The 22,608-nt window shown below is 55.0% G+C and overlaps 2 protein-coding genes across 3 annotated transcripts in view; one reads left to right on the top strand and one right to left on the bottom strand.

Annotated features, from left to right (window-relative positions):
* The window catches only part of RASSF4 (Ras association domain family member 4), a 35,587-nt gene extending 14,185 nt beyond the window's left edge, over window positions 1-21,402 (bottom strand). Inside the window, exons 1-3 of the mRNA XM_012475565.3 lie at window positions 21,313-21,402; window positions 10,676-10,775; window positions 9,098-9,173 (exon numbers count right to left, since the gene is read on the bottom strand). Of these exons, the coding sequence (XP_012330988.1) occupies window positions 9,098-9,173; window positions 10,676-10,737 (138 nt within the window). The 5' untranslated portion in view covers window positions 10,738-10,775; window positions 21,313-21,402. The remainder of the gene's footprint in view (window positions 1-9,097; window positions 9,174-10,675; window positions 10,776-21,312) is intronic.
* Window positions 1,305-2,958, top strand: DEPP1 (DEPP autophagy regulator 1). 2 transcript variants are annotated; one of them, XM_012475566.2, is made up of 2 exons: window positions 1,305-1,671; window positions 2,228-2,958. In XM_012475566.2, exon 2 carries the CDS (start codon window positions 2,253-2,255, stop codon window positions 2,886-2,888), a length of 636 nt encoding a protein of 211 aa, XP_012330989.1. In that variant the 5' UTR covers window positions 1,305-1,671; window positions 2,228-2,252; the 3' UTR covers window positions 2,889-2,958. The 2 variants fall into 2 exon arrangements, with proteins under 2 accessions (XP_012330989.1, XP_012330990.1); XM_012475567.2 differs by having other exon boundaries at window positions 1,401-1,671; window positions 2,225-2,957.
* Window positions 21,403-22,608: the final 1,206 nt, after the last annotated feature.

Below are 22,608 nucleotides of genomic sequence, written 5' to 3'. Positions count from 1 at the left end.
AGCTTGGGCAAGGTGAGAAGCGCATGTGCAACTGAAATCCTGGTCACTGTCTCAGGCACTCTCTGCCTCCATGCCTTTCCCCACGTAGGGTTCCACCTAGAATCCAGGATTCTAGGATTCCTCTGCCAGTTCCTCTTGCTTGCCTGGGGAGTCTGGGATCTGCCCAGTACTCAGAGCTCAGGCTTGGGCTACCTCTCGGTGACTCCCCCACCTGCAGCACAAGGCAGGCGTGTTCCAGGTGGGGCTGTGGCTGGGACTGGGGCAGAAGATCTATGGCCTGTCTGGGGAGTGCGGGATCTTCCTAGTGGCTGCCTCCCTCGTCCTTGGCAGCCTCCTTTCCTGGCATGGTCACTCCTGGACAGAGGCAGTGGCTTTCTAATGCTGTCCAGGTGCTCCTTGGCAGCTTCCCCCTGCAACCTGCCCCAGCGCAGGCCCAGCAGCTGAAGCGATCCTTTGAAGCAGAAGCCAGACTGCAGTGTCTTTCCCTCCCTCTTGGAGGAAAACTCAGCATCCACGCCAAGGTCCACTGACCCATCCTACACGCGCCAGTCTGCAGGCGCCTTGCTGTGCCCTGAGCACACCTATCCAGTGTACTCTCACCACAGGGGCTTTGCACGTGCTGCCTCGCCACCCGGAATATGTATTTTCCCGTTTTTTTCAGGTCTCTGCTCCATATCTGCTCTTAGGGGAGACACCCCTGACCACTGTACCTGCGGTGGCAGCACACCAGTGCACCCCACTGTGACACTCTACCTCTCCCTCAGGCAGTGCTTGGTGCCTGAATCACAGCACCCATTCGTCTCTGGCTTCATCTGCCCCCTTACTAGAATATGAGCTCCAGGGGGCCACTCCTTGGTCTGCTGCTACATTTGCCGTCCTTAGAGCAGTCAGTGCACAGTAGCAGTGCACACAGTACCACTGCACATCTGGTGAACAAGTAAACCAATTCTCAAAAGCACCCCATGTGGGGTGCAGGAAGACCAGGGTCAAACTCCGCAGACCACCCTTGGTCCCATGGGCGGGGGGTGTGTCTCTCCTGGGAGCAGGCCTAGGGACCTCGCCTCAGCTGCCTCAAGGATGTGGCCCTGTGCTGCTGATTTTTTATCAAAGTTGCCAAGGACCTGGCCCAGCCTCACAGGTGCAGGCCCAGGGCTCTGCAAGGACCGTCAAAAGGCGTGGAGTCAGGACGGGCTGGTGTAATAGAGTGGGGAATAAGCTTCGGGGCAGAAGGGACCCCTCCCTCTCCCAGTGCCCCGAGGTGACCAGCAGTGGGCCCACCCCTTTCCTGCCTTGCGGCGTAAACATTCCCCAGCCTCCCACAGGCAGAAAGACACCTCCAGGCTGGCAGCTGGGCCAAGCCCCGCCCACCGAGCTGTTTTCCTAAGAGAGCCTTCCTGAGCAGGCTATTTTTGGCCCTCGTGACAGTGATTGATAGCTTGTGGGAAGGTATAAAAGCAGCTGCCTGCTGAGGTTCCTCAGAGAGCTCAGCGACGAGCCTGCGACGGTGAGCTCGGCAGAACTCAGTGCATCGTCCTCCTCCCGGCCACCCGACGCTGGAACCCCTGTCGGACCCTCCACCCTTCGGGCCCCAAGCTTCCCAGGGGCTTCCTGTGGACTGGACTGTCCCTGCTCATCTTTTCTCCTGCCACCCCCAGACCGCCTCGGCTCCAGGTAAGAGGAAGCAGCTGCCCTTGGGTTCGAGACAACACACAAGGGCTTTGTTTATCTTTGAGGGCAATTCCCAGCCTGAACTGGCACAACCTCCCTATGGCTTAGAGACCAGGGCTGCCTGTAGGGGGCTTTGCATTTAAAGGGATTCAGATGCTATTTCTTCATGAGTTTTCCACAACATCCCTGCCAGGGGTATTTACAACCCTGTTTTATGGATGGGTAAGTGGAGGCCTGGAGAGGTGGCCTTGCCAAAGGTCAGTGGGTGGCCGATCCTGGGTTTAAACACAGCTTTCCTCTTACTAGTGTTAATGTTAAGTTGGGTTGTCTTATCTGGGCACATTGTGAAACGGGTCATGATAAAATCTTAAGCCTGTGGGCTTTTAACCTAAACAGGAAGAAAAAGCCCAGGAGTCTGCGCTCTGGTCTGGGCTCCGTGGACTTCAAACTGCTCTCAGGGCACAGGATTCCTCCAGGCAGCCCCAGAGGAGTGTGGGGACCCTGAGGGGCCGTGGGATGCATGGCAGGCCCTCACAACCTGGCCTCTGTTTCCCAGCAGGTTGCTGCCTCCTCTCACCAGAGTGATGAGGTCCCGGCTTCTGCTCTCCGTGGCCCATCTGCCCACAATTCGGGAGACCACAGAGGAGATGCTGCTTGGGGGGCCTGGGCAGGAGCCTCCGCCCTCCCCTAGCCTGGATGACTACGTGAGGTCCATATCTCGACTGGCACAGCCCACCTCTGTGCTGGACAAGGCCACAGCCCAAGGCCACTCCAGGCCACCCCACAGGCCAGCCCAGGCCTGCCGGAAGGGCCACCCTGCCGTGTCCCTGCAGGACATCACCGCACGTTTCAGTGGCCAGCAGCCCACACTGCCCACGGCCGATGCTGTGGACCCCCTGGACTGGCTTTTTGGGGAGTTTCAGGAAAAGCAGCCAAGCCGGAGGGACCTGCCACAGACTGGCCCCTCTGCTGGCCTCTGTGTTCTGCACAGACATATGGACAGTGGCAAGGCCAAAGGGGCCCCCAGAGGGAGGCTCTGTGAAGCCAGGATGCCTGGGCACTGCCTGGCAAGACTGCCACAGGATGGGCAGCAGAGCTCTGACCTGAGAAGCCGGACTTCTGGGCAGCCTGGTCAGGCCACAGCCTCTCCCCGCAGCCCCCGCCCGGGCAGTGTCCTCAGAACTCTCTACCTGCACCTCCCAGTTATCCATGAACTCTGACCCCTCCCCAATAAAGACTTCTGTAAAGAGCACGCCACCGGGTCTGCGTCTCCTCCTGTCTCCTCCATGGTGGTCACTGTCCCTGGGAGGTGTCTGGAAGGGAAATGCTTTTCTGCAGGGGTCCCTGTGTGGGCAGTTCACAGTGAGACCGACCCCCTCTGAGACCGACCCCCTCTGAAAATGTTAACAGCCTGTCTCACCAGAGGAGATGTTATCAGTCCCATTTGCTCTGATCCTTGCTGGCTGATCACCTTGAGCAAATTACTTAACATCTGTGTTCCTCAGTTTCTCATGGGTAATACGGGGATAATTACTGGCACCTGCCTCCCAGGCCTTTCTGATGAGTGAACACATGACAGGAGCCCATTCGCTGAGTAGCTATTGTCATCGCTGGTGGGGAAACTGGTGGTAGGGGTGTGAGGGTAGTGGGGTGCCAGCCCCCTAGGTATTTCAGAGCAAGGCCTTGGGCACTCCCAAGTCCGCCTTTCTGCCCCCACTCAAAGCCCATGTTCTGTGAGGCCCAAGAGAACACATGGAGTCTTAGCAAATGCACTGCTGTGTTTCGGGGGGCTGTCACCTGGCACCACTGGGGCACTGCTGGCTACAACTCCTACATCCTGTGGTGGCACTGGGAGAGTTCCCCATGGTGAGGGCCAAGACAGAATCTGTACCACTCAGCCCACCATCCCCATCTCACACCACCTCCACCCAGGGGCCTTATGGCTTGGTCAGGATCCCAGCTGTGGGTGGGAAGCAGGGCACTGTCCAGCTGCCCTCCACTGAGTAAGTACTGATGTCCTAAAGCCCAGGCCGGGGCATCTGGAGTCTGGAGGATCCCAGTTCTTGGAGGCATCTGGCAGCAAGCAGGTGAAGGCAGGGGATGGGAGGAGGGAAATTTCCTTCCTTATTGAGGCAGGTGAAGCGTCAGGGAACAGGAATCAGGCTGGCTGTGGTCAGAGGTGAAGGGACAGAGAGAGGAGAGGAGGAAGGTTGAATTGGGGGCCACAGCCAAGCTCAGCTCACCCGGGCGTGTCTCTGCCACCTTGCTCTGTGAGCTGTCAGTCTATGTCTTTCTCTTTTTTGTGGCTATTTTTAATTGCTTTGGACTTGTTAAATGTTTATCTGTCTCCTGTTATGTGTGTTTTCTGGGGAGACAGAATGTTAACCATATTAAAAGGAAAAGGTTTCAGACAAGCAGAGCAATTAATTACCCAGTATCCTTATCTATAAAATGGGGACATCAACAAGTGTCCTTCACACCCTGCCAGGGCTGGGAACCTGCGCATATGAACCTGGGGCTGCCACTATGAGCACCATAGACAGATGTTTGTATCTGCCACAGCCCACTGTGTGTCTGCGGTGGTCTCAAACCTGCAGGTCCCTGACCTTGGGCAAATGTGTAGGGCAGCCTTCAGCCAACCATCACCCTCAGGAGAGATCACCCGCCAAAGTGGGGTGGGGGGATGGGGGGGTGGGGAGGTGGGGAGGGGTGTCCAGGCTTGCTGGGCCCAGCCTCACTACAGCCCCTTCTGCAAAGTATCATGAAACTGGGTCAGAGGGAGAGTCCAGCAATGAGGATGACGTCAGCAGACTCCCCTATGCTCAGAAGCCACCCCACTGCATCTGGAGAGGTCTGACAGTGTGAGGAGACCCAGGAAGGCGCTCCCTCCCACCCGAACACGTTTGGGGTGGGGGCTTCTGGCAGTGTCCCAAGCTCCTGCGGAGAGGCCCAGGGTAATTCCTTTCCCTTCCCTTCCCTTCATGCTAAGCCTCCTGGTGGGGCCCTTGTAGAGCAGTCCTATTCTCCTCCCTACTAGCCACTGGAGAGGGGGTGTAGAGAGGGGAGTGAAGAGGAGAGTGGAAGTGGGGATGGGAGTGGAGAGGGGATTGGGGGTGGGAGGTGGAAAGGGGAGTGGGGGTGGAGGTGGGAGGTGGAGCGGGGTGGAGAGGGGAGTGGGGATGGAAGGTAAAGAGGGGAGTCGGGGTGAAGAGGGGAGTGGGGGTGGGGATGAAGAGGGGAGTGGGGATAGAGGTGAAGAGGGGGTGGGGGTGAAGAAGGGAGTGGGGCTGGGGGTAGAAAGGGGAGTGGGGGTGGGGGTGAAGAGGGGAGTGGGGGTGGAGGTGGCAGGTGGAGAGTGGGATGGAGGGGGAGTAGAGAGGGAAGTTGGGGGTGGGAAGTGGAGAAGGGAGTGGAGAGGGGAGTAGGGGTGGAGGTGGGAGGTGGAGAGAAGGAGGGTGGAGAGGGGCATGGAGAGGGGAGTGAGGATGGGAAGTGGAGAGGGGAGTGGGATGGGGTGGGGTGGGATGGGGGTGGGAGGTGGAGAGGGGAGTGAGATGGGATGGAGTGGGGATGGGGGTGGGAAGTGGAGAGGGGAGTGAGGATGGGAGGTAGAGAGGGGAGTAGGATGGGATGGAGTGGGGTGGGGTGTGATGGGGTGGGGTGGGATGGGGGATGGGATAGGGGTGGGAGGTGGAGAGGAGTGTGGGGGTGGAGTGAGGGTGGGAGGTGGAGCGGGGAGTGGGGGTGGGGTGAGGGTGGGAGGTGGAGAGGGGGTGGGTGGGGGTGGAAGGTGGAGAGGGGAGTGAGTGGGACACAAGGCCCTGCCCAGAGCCTGCAGGCTGGGAAGCGCTTTGCGACTGCCAGAAAACAAGTTCGTGGTGCTGGCCAGTCACTCCGGGAGCCAGTGGTCTGCCGGGCCTTCGGAGAGGGGACGGGGCAACTCTCCCAAGGTGGGCTGATGGTTTTCCGCACCCCTGCGAGAGACAGAGTCCCCGTACCAGAGGAAGCCCTTTTCGTTTCCCGCATTGCTGAGGAATCCCGGGGCAGAGGAGCGAGGCTGAGTGGAGCGGGGCTGGGTGTGGTGCGCGCCCGCGGTCAGCAGGGGGCGCCTCCAAGCCTCAGCGCCCCCCAGGCGGGCGGGGCCGGCACGCAGTCCACGAGGAGGGTAGGGCTTCCTGGGGAACACTTGCTAGCGGAGAGACGTGGATTTACACAATGTAAGGACATTTCCAAGGACGTTTCCCGGCGGTCCGTTTTTCTTTTGAGATACCTGCCAGCTTGGGAAAAGCCCTTTGCCATCTTTAAAAGGCACAGACTGCTCCCTATTGCTCAGGCCTTTTGTTGTAACACAAGCAAAATTATCCCAAAGGCAAAGTTCACGATAGAGGAAGTCGGCGCCTCAGCCTCCAGAGAGAGCGTCCCTCCTCTCGCCCCTCGGAAGCGGGGAGAAGGCTCACAGGGAGATGCTGGCCCCAGAGCGTGGCCCTGCCAACTTTCTGAGACTTGGGATGACAGTGGAGGAAAAAGTGCCCCAAACCCTACTGCTCAGGCTGCAGGTGCTGCGGCGGTGGGGGTGGGGCGGGAGGGGCAGTGATAACACGGGGCGGGGGCGGAATCTTCCAGTCGGCTCTGGGAGCGCAACCCGGGTGGTAAGCCCCTCGCCAGCCTGAGAGACCCTTAGCTTGGGGCTTAAGGCAACAACCAGCTCCCTGTATCCCTGGGACCTGTTCACTGACACTGGGTGGAGATCTCCAAAGCTTAATGCTGGAAATGGTATTGCTGATTTGTAAGTGGCTGTGATCTTGGGGCCATGGCCAGCACATTTCACTTACTGCAATGTGACCTTGGACTAGAGACTTACACCCTGTGAACCTCAATTTATTTGCCTGGAAAATGGTCATTTTTATATCACCTTGTATTAAACAAAGGAGAGGCAAAGTGCCTGGTGCGTTGGAGGTTCCTTGGGGAAGTGTCCGTTCCTCTTGCCTGCCCAGCCCTTGGGGCCTGTGGTGCCTGAGGAGAGACTGGCCTGGGATGGCCCTGCCCCTGCAGCAAGTGCCCAGAGGCCCATGAGGTCGTGGTGGGTGCATCCTAGGGCCCCAGTGAGACCTGGAGGGGCTCACTGTTGTGCCTATCAGCGTCACAGCCTGCAGCCTTGTCTTATGTGGTGATTGTGACCCAGCAAAAACACACACTTCTTCAGGCCGGTACCCCCTGGGCTGTTAAGGCTGCAGAAGTTTCCTGAAAGGTACTTTCTGGCTCCATGGAGATCAGGTCAAACCCTCACGCTTTCGTCAGAGTTAGGGACAGGAAAATTCCCCCGGTGGGTTAACTTTCTATCATTAGGGGCTGTCCAGAACACCTCTTCCCGGCCTTGGAGTCCCTACTTCTCTATGCCGCTGTCCTCACACACAAAACACACAAACCACAAACGCACAGCAGAGGCTCTTGGGGTTTCCCACCCCCCACAGCTGTTCCTACAGAGTGGATTATCTTGGTGAATCCCAAGTGCCAAGACTAAGCTCTGACTAGTGGTTTTCAAACTTGACCTTCCACCAGAATGCCCTGGAGGGCTCCTTAAAACAGGGATAGGAAGACCAAGAGTTTTCGGTTCAGCAGGCCCGGAGGGGAGGGGAGTGGTAGAAATTTGGATATCTAACCTGTTCCCAGGGCAGCTGGTGCTTGGATCACCTGTGGAGAGCCACCTGGGGTTTAGATCAATCCCTGAACAGCCAGAGCTGAGGAACAGCCAAGACCACACCCCAGGCCCCACCAGGAGATGTGAAGTGGTATGTGTTAGCACAGATGGAAATCCCTGCCGCCCCATTGCCTACTGCCTCCTGCTGCCCAGCACAGGAGCTCAGGAATCAGGACTCACCCCAACTCTCTCCAGGGCTGCACCTGCTGGTTAAGTCATCCACCAGCTCTGCACAGGGACCCCCAGGGTGCAGGGCCTGGGGAGTGCAGGATGGGGGCAGGCAGGGTGAGACAGGTGTCACAGAAGCAAGTGTTAGGAGGTAAGGCGTCCGGAGAGGGAGGGGAGCAAGCTGTCAGCCCTCTGGCCTGGGCAGGTCAAGGAGGCGGAGCGTGAGGTTTGTGCCATGCCTGGTGGTCACAGGCAGCGCAGCACAGCCTAGACCAGGAGCCAGAAGCTCCCGAAGGGTGTGACGTCTGGCCTGGAGCAGGGGTCACCTAGGGGGCTGGCTAAGGCCGTCTGGCAGCAGGTTCCAGCCTGCCCTCTGACCTGCCACTGACTGGCAACTCCCGGCTGCCCGGAGCTGCCTGGATGGCGGGGTTAGTTTGTCCTGAGAGCTGTAGAAGGGATGGAAGAGGGAGGACTAGGACTAGTGAGCCAGGACTAGTGAGGAGGTCTTGGGTTTCCTGGGGCTCCCTGCCCATTCCTCTGTTCAACAACAAAGGGGCACTTAGAATCCATTGGTCCTGGTCAGACGCTGATGGATGGGAGAAAGTCCAGGAGCCAACCCCATCTCAACTGCAGAAACCCCCCAAAACGGCCTTACCACGATAAGACTTGCCATTAGGTGGTACAAATATGTTGAGCTAGACCAAGATAGGGGCACAAAGCCCCACCAAGGTTCCCGTATGAACCATCGGAGGATGTGAATGACAACAAGACGAGGGCTCCACTTGCCCTGCCCAGCGCGTGGACCCCCAAGCCTAGGCCCTGCGGAGTTCAGCCGGTGCCCAAGGGCTGTGTTTGGCATCAGACGTGTATTTAGCCCACATGATGTTTCAAGATTTAGGAAAGTCCTCATGAAATTCAAGATATCTAGCCTCTTTGGAAAGATCAGAAAGGGTCTGGCTACACCAGGCTCACGGTCCCGCACAGCAGGGATGGGTTTGATCTGATAGGTGGCTGGCTCCTTTGGTGGGGACCCACTTCCCACACCTGTGCTGCCTGCTATGAGCATCTGACCCTGTAAGCCCCCATGTAGCCCCACACCCCACTTTACACATGAGAGCACTGGGGGACCTGGGGCTCCCGTGATGCTCTGCAGACCAAGTGAGACCCTGCAGATATGTGGCAGGGCCAGCAGGGAACAGAGAGGGACTGATTCCTCTGCCCGCTGAGTGGTGTGCTGGGCGGAGGAAGGACTGCTCTCAGCAGCCATTCACCTGGTCAAAGGTCTCAGGGGAAGGGGGAAGGCCCCCAAGGTGATTTCTGCTCCTGGGAACTCTGGAAGGGATGTGCTGACCCTCTGCAAGGGAGATGACCTGGCTGCTGGTAATCTGGTCCCTGACTCAGGGTCAGAGGTGAGTGATAAGAGTGACCATATAATTCATTGTCCAAACTGGGCCACTGCTGAGAGTGAAGGGGATGGTCTTCATCACTACCCTGAAACAACAGGTGTCAGGCAGGGTCTCCCAGGATACATGGTGACCCCATGAACAAGAGCGACAGGCTCACCTCGCGGTGTCTCAGCTGGAAGCTCTTGCCCTCGTGGTAGCAGTTGTAGGTTTTCAGCAGGCCTAAGAGCTCCGACCTAGAGAAAGGGAAAGACATGTACTCCTGGGGTGTGGTGTGGTTAACGTCTGGCTTCTGGACAGGGAACTGTCCTCTGTTTCCTCATTTGTAACAGGAGTGTGACAGCACCCATCTCGCTGGCCAGGCATGACCAGCGGAGACTAGACTGTCATCGCGATGCGCCCTGTGGTCTCCCAGATGGTTTTGCACGTGGCCCTGGTGGGAGGCGTGGGGGTGGGGCTGAGGAGGAGGTGAGACTCGGGACAGGCCCGTGTCTGGTCCAGGATGCCCAGGGTGCCGACATTTTCACTATCATAGGTAAAGCCCTGGCAGCCTCCCTGCCCTCCACTTGCGTCGCTTCCTCACAGTAAATGCCCTGGGCTTGCTTGTGGCATTGTATAGCCTCTTGCTTTTCCCCATGTCATGTCCTACAAGGCCTGCTGTGGCTGCTGTGGGCCACCCTGAGGGGTGCCTGCCTCTTCCCCACCCTGACTTTCTGGAGACACAGCAGAGTGACAAAGGTGACGGTCCTGTGAGTAAGGCCCTGAAATCTGCAGGAAGCCACTCTGCCTGAATGCTGTCTTCCCTCCCGAAGGGAAAGCCACAGCCTGGCTGATGTTGGGGGGAGGGGAGGCCAGACAGCTGCCTGAACCCAAGCTGGGCTCTGTGGGGCAGCGGGGCCAACAGACGTGGGATGTGAGCCACACTGGTAATTTCAATCTTTTACATGTTAGGAGGTGATATGGTTTGGATGTGTGTCCCCGCCCAAATCTCGTGGAATTGTTGGAGGTGGGGCCAGGTGGAGGTGTTTGGTCATGGGAGCAGGTCCCTCATGAGTGGCTGGGGCCATCCCGGTGGTGATGAGTGCGCTCTTGCTCTGAGTTCACACGAGGTCTGGTCATTTAAAAGTGTGTGGCACTGCCCTCCACTCCCTCTCTCTTGCTCCTGCTTTCGCTTGTGTGAAGTGCCTGCTGCCCCTTCGTCTTCCACCATGACCGGAGGCTCCCTGAGGCTCCCCAGAAGCTGAGCAGATGCCAGCACACTTCCTGTACAGCCTCCAGAACCAGAAGCCAACTAAATCTCTTTTCTTTATAAATTACCCAGATTCAGCTATTTCTTTATAGCAACACAAGAATGGCCTATTAATACAGAAGGGAAAATGAAACAGGTGAAATTAGCATTAATAACACATTTTATTGAACTCAATATGGCTGAATTACTATTTGTCAACATGCAATCAATGTAAGGTTATAATAAGGTTATAATGCAGGCACTTATTTCATATAAAGTGCCTGCATCTGGAGCCTCTGTTCTATGGCCCATGCCTCCCAGCCATGGTCATGTGTGGTTGGGGATCCCGTATTGGACAGGCTCAAAAAGAAGCACCACATCACTGTCCCCCACGGCACCTCGTCAGATCTCTGAACAAGTGCTCAGAACCCGTCTACCTAAAGACTGCCCAGGACATGGGAAATGGCAAATATGAAGACCCCCCCACCCCACCTGCACACCAAGGCTTACTTCTGAATGGACTTGCTGTCGCTGATAGGCACATGAGAACTTGGTAGACAGTCTTCCTTCATCTTCTCTTCCTCTTGTCTGCAGACCTAGAATTTACTTGCTGGGAAGACAAGGAAGAATACATAGACAGGTGAGCCGGAGGAGCACCGGCCAGTGCAGCACCCAGCGCCCAGCACCCGCAGCCCTGGCACAGACACCGTCGGCCTTGGCATCACACCGCCTGGGCGCAAGGTGACTGCGGCTGAAAGGGTCTGGCCCAGACCCACATGATTACATGTCAGCCAAGCTGCCCTTGCTTGGGCAAGGTCATGCTGAGCCAGTGACACTGGTCCTTCCAACCGCTCACCCTAGAAGACTCTCCATAATCCCCAGGAATCCAGATCCGTCTCCTAAGCATTTAGACCACATCCTCCCTTCCCTTGGCTGGGACACCCTGACAGATGGCTTCTGCCTCAGTTGCTCCTGGAATCCTTTGGAGCTACCTTGGGCCTCTCTCCTCCCTTCCCACTGAGCCGGGCTCTCCTGGCAGTGGGTCAGTTGGCACTGCATTCCCTATGTGCTGTAGACGGTTGGCATCTTCTCTGAGTTATCTCATCCAGTTCCTACAACAATATTGTGAGGTGAGTTTCACCCTATTCCCATTTTACAGATGAGAAGACAGGGACAAGAGCTTAAGCACTTTGCCCAAGATTACCAGGAAGTAAGGAGCAAAGCCACTGTCCCAGCACAAGCATTTGGACCCCTGATTCTGGTCTCTTAGCTCCTTCTCTATACTGGTCACGGGCAGTGACTTAAACTCCCAAGCCTCCCTTTCCTCATCTGTGCAGCAGGGTAATCTCTAGCCCACAGGGTCACTAGTGGATCCACACACACGCTGTTCACACACACTGTTCCACACACATACTGTTCCCTCTTTCCACGCACAGCCTTGACTGGTTTGAGGAGCTGCTCCTGCCCTCCCCACGTTTCTTTCACGGATGGTAAATCCACTAGAGCTTTCTCCATCCTGTTGGCATCTGCACAGCTTTCTCTTCCTCTCCCTCCCCATGTTAATGTGGCCAAGGACTCTTATCAAGGCTAAGTCCTCCGACATGCTGGGCAGGGAGGTAAAGCTTCACACACATACACACACACACACATACTTTCACACTCTCTCACATGCACTCATACACGCGCACACACACACACACACCCAAACATACACACATGTATTCACACACTTGCATGTACACAATCACATGCACACACACAGTCTCTCACATGCACACACTTATACTCGCACTCAACACATATAAACACGTTCACACGCACACATGCAAACATAACACATGCAAACAATCACATGCAAATACACACTCATGCACACACACTCTTACACACTCACTCCAGTGCTGACCTTTCCTCTATCTTCCATCATCCAAGTTGCAGTTCAGGGCTGGGGGTGTTAGGACACATTGGGAGGGGGCACAGCCTGGGGCCACACCACATTCTTCCCCTGATAGAGCTCCACTCATTCACAATCTCCCAACATCTGTTCACACAAACCCATCATGTCTTTCCGGTGCCAGGTGCAAATGCTACCTGGGGCTCAAGCTCAGCTCCACCTGCTGTCGTATTCATTAATGTCCTTAGAGCCTGTCCCTGCAGAATGCCTGTCTCCTCGGGCACTCACTCTGACTGGTCCAGTTTGCTCTCTCCCTCCTTGCTTGACACCCACAAATGTGACGAGCCTGCCCTCTGTGCTGGCATCAGCCCTGCGTGAACCTGTGATGCCAGAGGCAGGGAAATACAGTTGGCCTGGAGAAGGGAAGGATTAGAGGGAGTGGATGTCCTGAGGACCTCAGGATCAGCCTATTCATACCTCCCCTCCACCTTGTGCCATAGTGAGGCACCTCTGGGCCTGGAGAGAGGTCAGGCCCCCAGCAGCAAGGCCTGGAGCCATGGACTTCTCACATTTTTCTTGGCCAGGCAACAAGGATTTCAAAATAAGTTTCAGTTCCTGGGCACCTCCGATTGCCCATAGAAAAAGTGATCTGTCCCCTCTCTGGGTAGTTCCTCATATGCTTGCGAGGCAGAAGGCTACTGCAGCCCAGGGCAAGCCGTGGGACTGGGTTTCTCAGCCCACACTGCTTCTGTGGGTCTTCAGCACAACCAAGTCTTGCTTTCAGCAAGCTCATTATGGGAAGGGCTGCATTTACCCCGAAATAACAGGCTGTGTTTTTTTTCTTGCCTTCCTCTGTATCCAGCTTCCACTCCAACTTCCTGCTCTAAGCCCTGAACCCACTGAGCAGTTCACGGCCCCCCAAGGAGCTCTCTGTTCTTTCTTCCTGTAGGGCTTTTGTAGTGCTGTTCTTTGTTCAGAACCCAGCTTCCAGCTACTCCTGTCCTCTTATGTTAGCTCCTGCTGGAAACCCTTGCCAGAGAAGCCCCACTCCGTGTTGGGGCAGCTCCTCTTTGCCCCATCACCTCCTCCCACTTCCCCACTGGGCCCTGCAGAACTCACCTCTTGTTTAGACTTCCCTCCCAAAAGAACAGAAGCCCGGGGAGGGGTATTTTACCACTAGTTTCCAGCACCAAGCGCAAGCCTGGCACAGCACAGGAAATCCACACATGGTTGTTAAATTGCTGAAAAAATACAAGAAGCTTCTAGACTCCCCCAAGTCTACTCTTCCAGAGCTGTGCACATACAGCAGGAATAAATAATGTAAAAGTCTCCAAGGGCCACGGAGGTGACTCCACTGAGGGACACTCGTCATGGGGTCCATAGGGAATAGTGGGCACATTCCTTCTCTGATGGGGCAACTCTTCTGGCGTTTCAGAAGAGGCCAGAAATCTGATTTTTTCGGGGCTATGCTTCACTACTGAAAGGTGGGTGGCTGGCAGAAGCATGTACTGTCCCTAGAATGCCCTCTGCAGACAGCTGGGGCGGTGGGCCTCATTCTGACCACTGAGCTGTGACCAAAGTGCTGTGGGTGCCTTCCAGGCCAGCACCTTTAAGGGCCAGCGCATAACCCTCCAGTTCTCCTGTCTCTGCTGTGGTGGCTCAGAAAGCCACGTGTTTCAATTGTGCAGCTATTTGATGGTCAGCCTGGGTCCCTGAGTGACTGTGGACCCGAACTGTCTGCCAACTCGCACTGGATATAGACTGAGAAAGAGAAAGAAGCGTCTGCCAGGACAAGCCACTGGTGTATCAGGGATTTGTTACTGTAGCATAACCCAGACCAGCCTGACTCATGGAATACATAATCCATTAAAACAACATACAGGGGCCGGGCGCCGTGGCTCACACCTGTAATCCCAGCACTTTGGGAGGCCGAGGCGGGTGGATCACCTGAGATCAGGAGTTTGAGACTAGACTGATTAATGCGATGAAACCCCATTTCTACTAAAAACACAAAAATTAGCCAGGTGTGGTGGTGGGCACCTGTAATCCCAGCTATTCTTGAACCCGGGAGGCAGAGGTGACACCACCGCACTGCAGCCTGGGCAACAGAGCAAGACTCCATCTCAAAAACAAAAACAGAAACAAACAAAACAAAACAAAACCAATATATTTAATGTAATATTTTATATTTAACTATATTTATAAATAAACCAAACACCTTTGCAAGACAGATACACCTAGTGGTAAGACAGGAATGACACAGGTGGTCACAGGAGAATAGAAAATTCTAGGCAGCCGTTTCACACAACTAGCAAAAGGAAACTTAAAATTGGGGTCATAAGAAGCTAGGGGTCATAGGACCCTAAAAAAGTCAGAGTGTGGGCCAAGCAGGCTACACGGACTGAACCCGACCTGGCACTGGATTCGACCTGGGTTTCTCCAGGACCTCACTAGACGCCCGTTAACGGGGCAACTCTCCGGGATGCTAAATCACACACCCACGGGCACCATGACAGTTCTGGAACACCCATATTTTGTGTAAAAGTGGGTGGCACCACAGTTTCAAGAAAGTTCCACCTTTATCCAGGGATCTTCTTGGATATGCCACCGCTTGGTTAAAGAAACCCATCAAGGCAGCATCTCCCAACTCCCTTGCACACTCCCCCTTCTTGAGTGTGTACTTTCACTCGTATGAGAAGGTATTCAAGGAGTCAAGAGTCTGGACACCAGCTGGGGTCGAAGTCCCACCAGTGTTTGGGGCCCCCCGAGCCCACTGCTATCTGTAGGGCTCCAGTTTATGACTTCTGATTCACAACACGGCATGATTTACATTTACTTCTGGTCTCCCACAGCGTGTGGGGAAGAAGTCGATTTCGCCGTATGGAGTAGGAACACCTAGAAGTGGAATTTCCCATAAGTCAGGCAATGGTTACTTATTAATAGAAGATGCTTCCTGAAGAGCTCTGGGGTGCTTAGTTACATGCCTTCTCTTCTCTGGGCCTTCATTTTCCCAGCTGTACAACAAGAATATTGACCTTCAGTGGGTTTGAAATTTTCTTAACTGTGGAAAATTTATGCAAAACAGATTCAAGGGGTTTGCCGTGGTTGACAGTGAGATGGTGGCAAGGAGCCTCATCTCCAGGGCTCTGTGTAATACTACTTGAAAGGCAGGGTCCTCCCTTGCTGGCCTTCAGGAGTGCTTTTCCCTGCACACTTGCTTATTTACAGGATGCCGGCGACATGCTGAGTGTCTTAAGCCACAACTGGATGGCGTCAGCTGGGGGTGGCTGCTCAGAGGAGAGAAACCAGGAGGAAAGTAAAGGAGAGTCCCAGACCGCAGATGGCAAAGTGAAGGGATAAAGGGGAGGTGGGCTTGTAGGGTAAACAGCAGGGGCAGAGAATGGGGCACAGCATCCCGTGGGAGGGCAGGGGAGTCAGGGAGCAAGGCTGAGGGAGGAGGCGCAGGGCCCACTGCAGCAAAGGGAGGCTCTTCCAGCTTGCTGGGCTGGGTCCTGAGCCTTACAGGGTGGGCACCTGGGCTCCGCACAAAGACAGTCTCTCCTTTGAGAGAGGCACTCAATAGCTTCATGGCCGTAAGCAAGGGAAGGAGATGAGAATATTTTATCCCCAACATAGACTTGACATATTTTGAAATGGCTGCCACTCGCCCATCCTGAAAGACGTGGCTGGCAGAGTGTCTCCAGTGGGAAACTCTGCATCTGTAGAGAGTCTCCATTAACGCAGCCAGGCCCCTTCCCTTTTCCAGGCCTTTCCCCACATCCAGGAGAGATTGAGTCCACACCTTCAAAAGTCTCTCTGACGGAGGCTTCATCTACATAACAAGGTCACTTTCACTAGCCAAGCTTCTCTTCCTCCCTAGCCTGTTTCACCAGACTCTAAGCCCCCATTCTTTCTGTAACCTCAAAATGGTATATAAGTCTCTGTAACTCACTGGGAAGCTGGGGCATCATTCTCCAGGCTCCCATGCATGCACCTTAAGTAAGTGTGTGTGCCTTTTCTCCCATTCATCAATCAGCCTCATGTCCTCAATTTTTTGTGAAACTCTAAGGGGCCAAGAGCCTATGGCTCCAACAAAAGTTACTTGGTCTCTCTGGCTCTCCCACCCCTCCACTGCAAGAAGACAACACCTTGTCTCCCTGAGCTCTGGGATCACTCAGAATTCCACTGCAGATCTCAGCATTGTGCTTGCGACCCATCCCCTTTACCAGACTTTCATTCATTTTGATGAATTTCATTCGTTTTGATGTCACAGGGTGAGTTCTACAGTAAGCTGCACAAGTATCTAAGGGGTGTCTGAAAGACAGCTGTAGCAGGAGCAAGCTGCAAGGGGGAACATGCACACTCAACAGGAGAGGAAAGGGAGGCATCTCTCCATTTGGAGCATTTTCCTGGAACAGCCTTTTGCATTGACTCTCCAAGTGCATGGGGCAGGGCCTTTGAGAATCTCTACCGGGGTATTTTTCAATCTTTTATAAACAGCACAACCTTATCTTGAAACTAGATCCTAGGCAGAAGCCCACTACACAAATGGATTAAAGTGAGGCTGCATGGGTGGCAGCAGGAGTCAGGAGAGGATGGGCTGGGGCTGGCCTGCCACCCAGGCTCAGGCTCAAAACCACAGAGTGACAGATGCAGTTGGACAGGCCAAGTCAGCCAGTGGGCCTTCCCTTCCCCCCCAGCCCTGCCATTCTGCTGGGAAAGTCCCGCCTTCTTTGTCCTGGCCTTCCCCCCTCCCCTAGGCCCCAGGACACAGTGAGGCCTCCACGCCTGTTTCCCAGGCTGGAGGACACTGTGTCCCCACCGGAGTGCTCAGCTGTAGCCAGTGCTCTCTGTGCCCCAGAGGAGGGCCCTGGGCAGCTTGCCAGCCACGGCTACCTGTCTCAGTGAATAAGCAGTGAGTTGTTCTCGCTTTCCACTTCAGCAGCTGCTCTGCCAGCCGTGCAGAGAGAGCTTACAGCCAGCGCCACGGCCTGCTGTCGCTACTGAGGGACAAAGGCCTCTGAGGGCTTTAGAGCTGCTAGGCATGGGCTGTCTTTCCTTTTTTATGTTTGTGGGGCCAGGCATTACAGAAGAAAGTGACTGATTCTTCCAGTCACCTCCGGGGCCCAATTCCTACAAGCCAGTGGCAAAAGGAGCAGGGGATGTTGAGTGAAGTAAGGCTTTCATGACATGAAATTGAGTCCACTTGAAAGCCTTTTATTTTAAGACTATGTGCTGCCTACTTTTCCATCTGACAATGTCCCTTCTTACAAAAAACACGGCCCACATAGATGGTGTTGTACTCACTTGGCAAAAGGGAAAACGTATGGGCATCCAAATTAAAATGTTCTAAGCATGTCTGTGAAGTCTGAGAGCTTGGTTACCTCTGTTTTAACATTTCCTGAAATTGTGATTTTTATTTTCTTATTTCAACATGATTTCAATCAAATAGCTCATAAAGACAGTGACCTGGGAAGCAAAAGAAAGGAGGACAGGGTGTGTGGCACAGCTGGGGGCCTGAGCTGCTCCCACTGGAGGAGGACGCAGGTGCAGGCCACGAGGCAGGTGCAGGCCATGCTGCCGGCATTCCTGGGGGAACTCAGTTCCCGCTGCGGCCCGTGGCTACCACATTTGAATGCCAGCCACAGTGGCAGCAGGGCGCTGAGGACAATGAACCTTTAAAAGGGCCCTCTTAGCACCTGTTAGCCAGCAAATGGCAGGAGCCTGGCCGGGGAAGAAGCTGCAGTGTCTGTGGCACCAGGTGCCTCTGAGGGGGTACCCTCAGCCAAGCATTTTTGTGGTGAGAACCGGCTGTCCAGTTGTAGATGGCAGGCAACGACTCAGCAGCTGCCACTTCCACCTCTTTACACACTGCTGTCCCCTCCTGCTGGCCAGTTCCAATCACCAGACCTCCCCTCTACACTCCCACCATCACCCCTCTGGCTCGACTCACTCCTGCCTGCCCCGAAGACTCTGCACTGTCCAGGTGGAGGTGATGGAGGCTAGGGAAGTCCAGAAGAGGCAGGCACAGATCTCCCCTCCACCTCCACTCCCGCCTTGCCCTGGGCTGACCACACAGGCCTGGCTCAACTTTACTCCCCGCCGCGGTCCTGGGCTCTCACTGACAGGTCTCTGAGTCCAGTCCAGCATCCAGGCCTCCCTGACACAGCTCCCCTTTCTCTAAGAGCCTGACCCTGAGCACCCATGTAGATTGCAGACCAGCCTTCCCAGTGGGCAGGACTTCTGGCTTTTGCCCTTGTTTCAAGGCAAAGCAATTTGGGACAAGAAAACCATTTCCAGTCCTCCTGCTCCCCCTTACACCTTAAATATACATTCCCTGGCCCTGGAACCCTCTGAATCACTCCAACTTCCCCACCAACCAGGCTCACCTCCCATCTATGGAAGAGGGGATCCACAGAAACAAAGATCTTCCCAGGTATGGTTTTCAGGCCAAACAGGTGCTCACAGTGGGCACTGGCCAACATCCCGATTGCCTGGGGCTGGGAGTGCAGTGCAGAGGCGCAGACCCCTCTGGGTGCCAGCTGTTGCAGGGCTGCTCTGGACACTGACGGCTGCCCCCACCTGTGCTATCCACTGCCCCAGGGCTGTGTGCCACATGTTGCGGCTGGGGGCACAAGTGTCCTGTGAGACACAAGGGTCTCAGAATCTTTTGGGTCATAGAGTCTTTGGAGTCTCTTGAAAGCTTCGTGCACTCACCCCAGAAAATGCATGTGTGTGCACGTTGTTGCAGTCCGCATGCACGTGCATACACATATACACACATACACACACTGGGCATACCACTGCAGGGGGTGGGACAGCTCTTGTCCATGTCCTCAAGATCCCCAGATCCCAGGTTTAGAATCTCTGTGGAAATGTCACGGCAAGAAAGAGGAATGTCATAGAGGCTTGCATGTGAGTTTTGCTGTGGCATCGATTTGGTTTGTGACCTCTCTCGGGTCTCAGTTTAGCCAGAGCTGTTGTGGCAGCTGGCATAGAGTGTCTTCAGGGCTTTTCCCAGCACTGAAGGGCTGGGGCCTTCAGCTGTGGGGCTGAATGACACCCCACCCCTGCTTCCCAAGGCCAGGCAGGGCAAAGGGAGGGGGTACCGGGTATCTTCCTCAGCAGTACATCCTAGGGAAGAGGGTCAGACAGTCAGAAAAGGGGACCCCAGGAACTACAAGTTTCTCTTTAATAAAAAGAAAACTGCTGAAGCTTTAGGAAGTACAGCCACTTCCTATTTGATTTTTATTTACTTTAAAACAATTTCTCCAAATGTACTCCGTGAGAGAATAACCATCTAGCCTTTGCAAGCCTCTGAGTTCAAAGCCCTGCTCTGTGATTCTCTGGCTGTGTGACCTTAAGCAAGTCATGTTCCCTCTCTGAACCTTGGGCTCCTCATCAATTAAATAACTATCATCCTCAATGACTTTTGTGAAGATGAATGAGGAGACCTGTAAGATGGGCCTTGTGTGAGACTTACCCTAAAGAAAGGAAGCTCCCATTACTATTCTTATTGACACTGGGAGTCGGGGGATCTGGAAAGACAGGTTCCCAGAGATGGGAATGTGAGGCCTCCCAGCAGGACTGGCCATGAGTGAGGAGAAAGTCTGAGTTGACCCCTGAAACCAGGCCCCAGGCCCCAGGGACCCAGGGCAGAGGGCTTTCTGGCAGACCCCCTAGTTAGGGTCTCTCCTTTGAGGCTTTGCACTTTTAGAATCTGAACTCTGACACACACTCAAATTTCATTCATGTTCTTTATTATCTGTCATGGTCCACTTGGTCCTGACCCAGGGGGACCCTGGACCTTGATTCTGTTCTCGACCTCCAGGCCACTCACTGGAGCGTCATGGTGGAAATACAGCTCCATCTCCTGAGTTTCAGATGAACACTTTAATTTGTGGCATCAACCTTTTTATCATCAAAGCACCAGCACTACACACAGAGAGAATTATGGCTAGAACTAATGACAACAGCCTTCACATACACTGACAAAGTGCTGAAACAGCCCATGACAATTTCCAGCCAGCATTTTTTTAACCTAAGTTTAATGAGTTTCATCTCTCCTCTTCTCTCCCTTCCTCTTTCTCCCCTGACTCTCTCCTTCGCTGTCTTCTCCTCTAAGCTCCTGTCCTGGCAGCAGTAGCTAAGGAACTCCACAGAAGAACAGAAGGAGGGTCTACATTTCTCTGTTACTTCACCAATTCGCTTCTAACTTTTTTTTTTTAATGGTTTCTGGCAACAAATCCTGATTGGCACCTTAGTACTGTGGGCAGTTAAACTACAGCAAAGCCAGTGAGGGTCTCCTCTGGGAGTGCACAGCATGACTTTGGAGTCTAACCTGCTTGGGTTCAAATTCCAGAATCCCAGCCCTTATTTGCTATGCAACCTTATTTAATTCCTATGTGAAATGGGGCTCCTGAAGCTCTTCTTATGGTGTTTTAAGAAACTGCTGGCCCCGGCCTGGGCACTGATCCTGGTGTGAGAGGAGGCCTCCCTCCCTCGACCATGCTAGGTTAATGAAAACACTGGGGCATCTTTTGGAAGTGGGAAGTGCAGGACAGGACCAGAGTCAGGAGCCCAGAAGAGCTGGGCAGCAGGCAGACTGAGCTCCGGAGGCTGGAGGTGAAGAGCAAGAGACACGGAGGCACAGCAAGCCCTGGTTTCAAATCCTAGCACCACCACCAACTCATTTAGTAAAGGTGGACAATTTTATAACTCTTTAAGCTTCAAGTTTCTCATCTGAAAACGGGATAATGAAAGTAGGAATCTCACTTGCTGTGAGGCGTTAAGAGGTATATTGTGTTAAAGCACTTGGCCCAGCGCAAGGCAAGCCCTCTGCAGACAGCGATTGTGAGACAGACCCCTGCTGCTATCTTAGTCCTGGATTTCCATCAGTGAAATCAGAGTTGTGCCAGAGGCCTCTAGGCTCTCTCCTCAACTCTAGGATCAGTGCTTCTAGGAAACTGGCTAAGGGCAAGGTGAACAAAAACGGTGTAGCCAGTGGCCGTGCTCACCTGCCGTGCTCAGGTGTGGCCCTTAAAGTGCTTAGCAGAGGGGCCGGGCGCAGTGCCCACTCTCAGCAATGGGCCCGAGGCCCGCAATGCGCCAGGCTGGCAGGGGGAGGGACCCTACGCGCTGCGGCCGAAGGGTACAAGTGCCCAGGCTCCAGCGTCCCTGCCTGGTGGCAGTCCCGGGTAGGAGGGGGTGCTCCATGGACGCCCACGCATTCTCCTGCTCGTGCATCACTCACCGTCCAGTCATCGCGCAGTCCAGAAGCCACTGCATGTGTCGTGCCCTCGCTTGCTCCGGAGCTGCGCCCGCAGCGCCTGCTGCCTCCGGGTTTCAGCGGCTCGGGGCCAGGCCCGCCCCTCGCCCCGCCCCTCGCCCCGCCCCTCGCCCCGCCCCTCGCCCCGCCCCTCGCCCCGCCCCTCGCCCCGCCCCTTGCCCCGCACTTCCAATGGCGCCGCCCTGGCCTCTCCGTCCTGCCTCGGGCACGCCCCTCACTCCGCACTGGGCAATGGCACCGCCCCGTCTGCCCCGCCCCGCCCCGCCCCGGGAACACGGGTAGGGTCCGGGAGCCGGGCGGTGCCCTAGGGGCGGCGGGGAAGGTTTGGGGTGAGCGGTCTGTCAGGTGTCTCCAGGCCACTGCTCAGGACGCCGCGCGTCTCCTAAGTTCTCGAGGGAGTCCCGGGACGCGCGTAGAAAGCAGCCCGACTCAGCCCCGAGGGGTTCGGAGTGCGGGTGGCGGCCAGGGACTTTGGGGATAACACGGACTCCTGGACTGCCAACAAAGGCCGCTGAGCAGGCGCTGCATTCACTGCCGTCGCTTGCAAGCATGCTTGGTGGGGCGTGTAGTCTGGGGAGGCTTATCGGTAAACCCGGAGCTTTTGTTATTTATTGCTTAAAGGGCACCTTTGTATAGTCTGGCTGTTTGCTTGGCATGGCCTTAGAACTCCTTGTCGTTTAAGAAATCCGATCTGGTGAACAAGAAGTTAGTCTTTCCCAGTCACTGCCTCTTGGACGAAGAATAGCCAGCAAGGAGGCAGAGAGGACAGAAAACCACAGGCCATCTGGGGAACTGAGTCCAGCTCAGGGTTTCTGGGGTGTGGAGGTGGCATGGCTGGGGCTGGGGTTGGTGGAAAACATTTGCGATTTCTGCTTTAACTCACCATTCCCAGCTCTGACCTCTGGACCTGTTCTCTGCTACCCCTAACATAAATCGTTTTAGTTTCATTCAATGTGCGTTTCCTATTATTTTTAGGGTCTCATGGCCATTTTGGAATCTGATATGGATCTTTTAGAAAATGCAGGTGGCCACATGCACCAAAATCAGCCTGGGATTTGAGTCTCATGGGTCCCTGAACCCCGACTTAGAGGGGCTGTGCCAGTGCTTGTATGGCTGCTGTATGACCTAAGTAGCAACCCCCACCTGCAAAAAGTGACAGAACTAAAGATGCCCAGTCCGGGGGCCCTTCCATTTCTGCCTTTGCTTGAATTTTTGGAGAATGGCCCATCCTTTGACAGCTCTGAGGGTCCCTGTGGTTGG

This window comes from Aotus nancymaae, unplaced genomic scaffold, assembly GCF_030222135.1.
Source record: "Aotus nancymaae isolate 86718 unplaced genomic scaffold, 86718_ANA_hifiasm-v0.15.2.pri h1tg000099l, whole genome shotgun sequence".
NCBI classification, from domain to species: domain Eukaryota; kingdom Metazoa; phylum Chordata; class Mammalia; order Primates; family Aotidae; genus Aotus; species Aotus nancymaae.
Note: the sequence above shows the minus strand (reverse complement) of the source record. Positions and strands in the feature narration are given on the sequence as shown.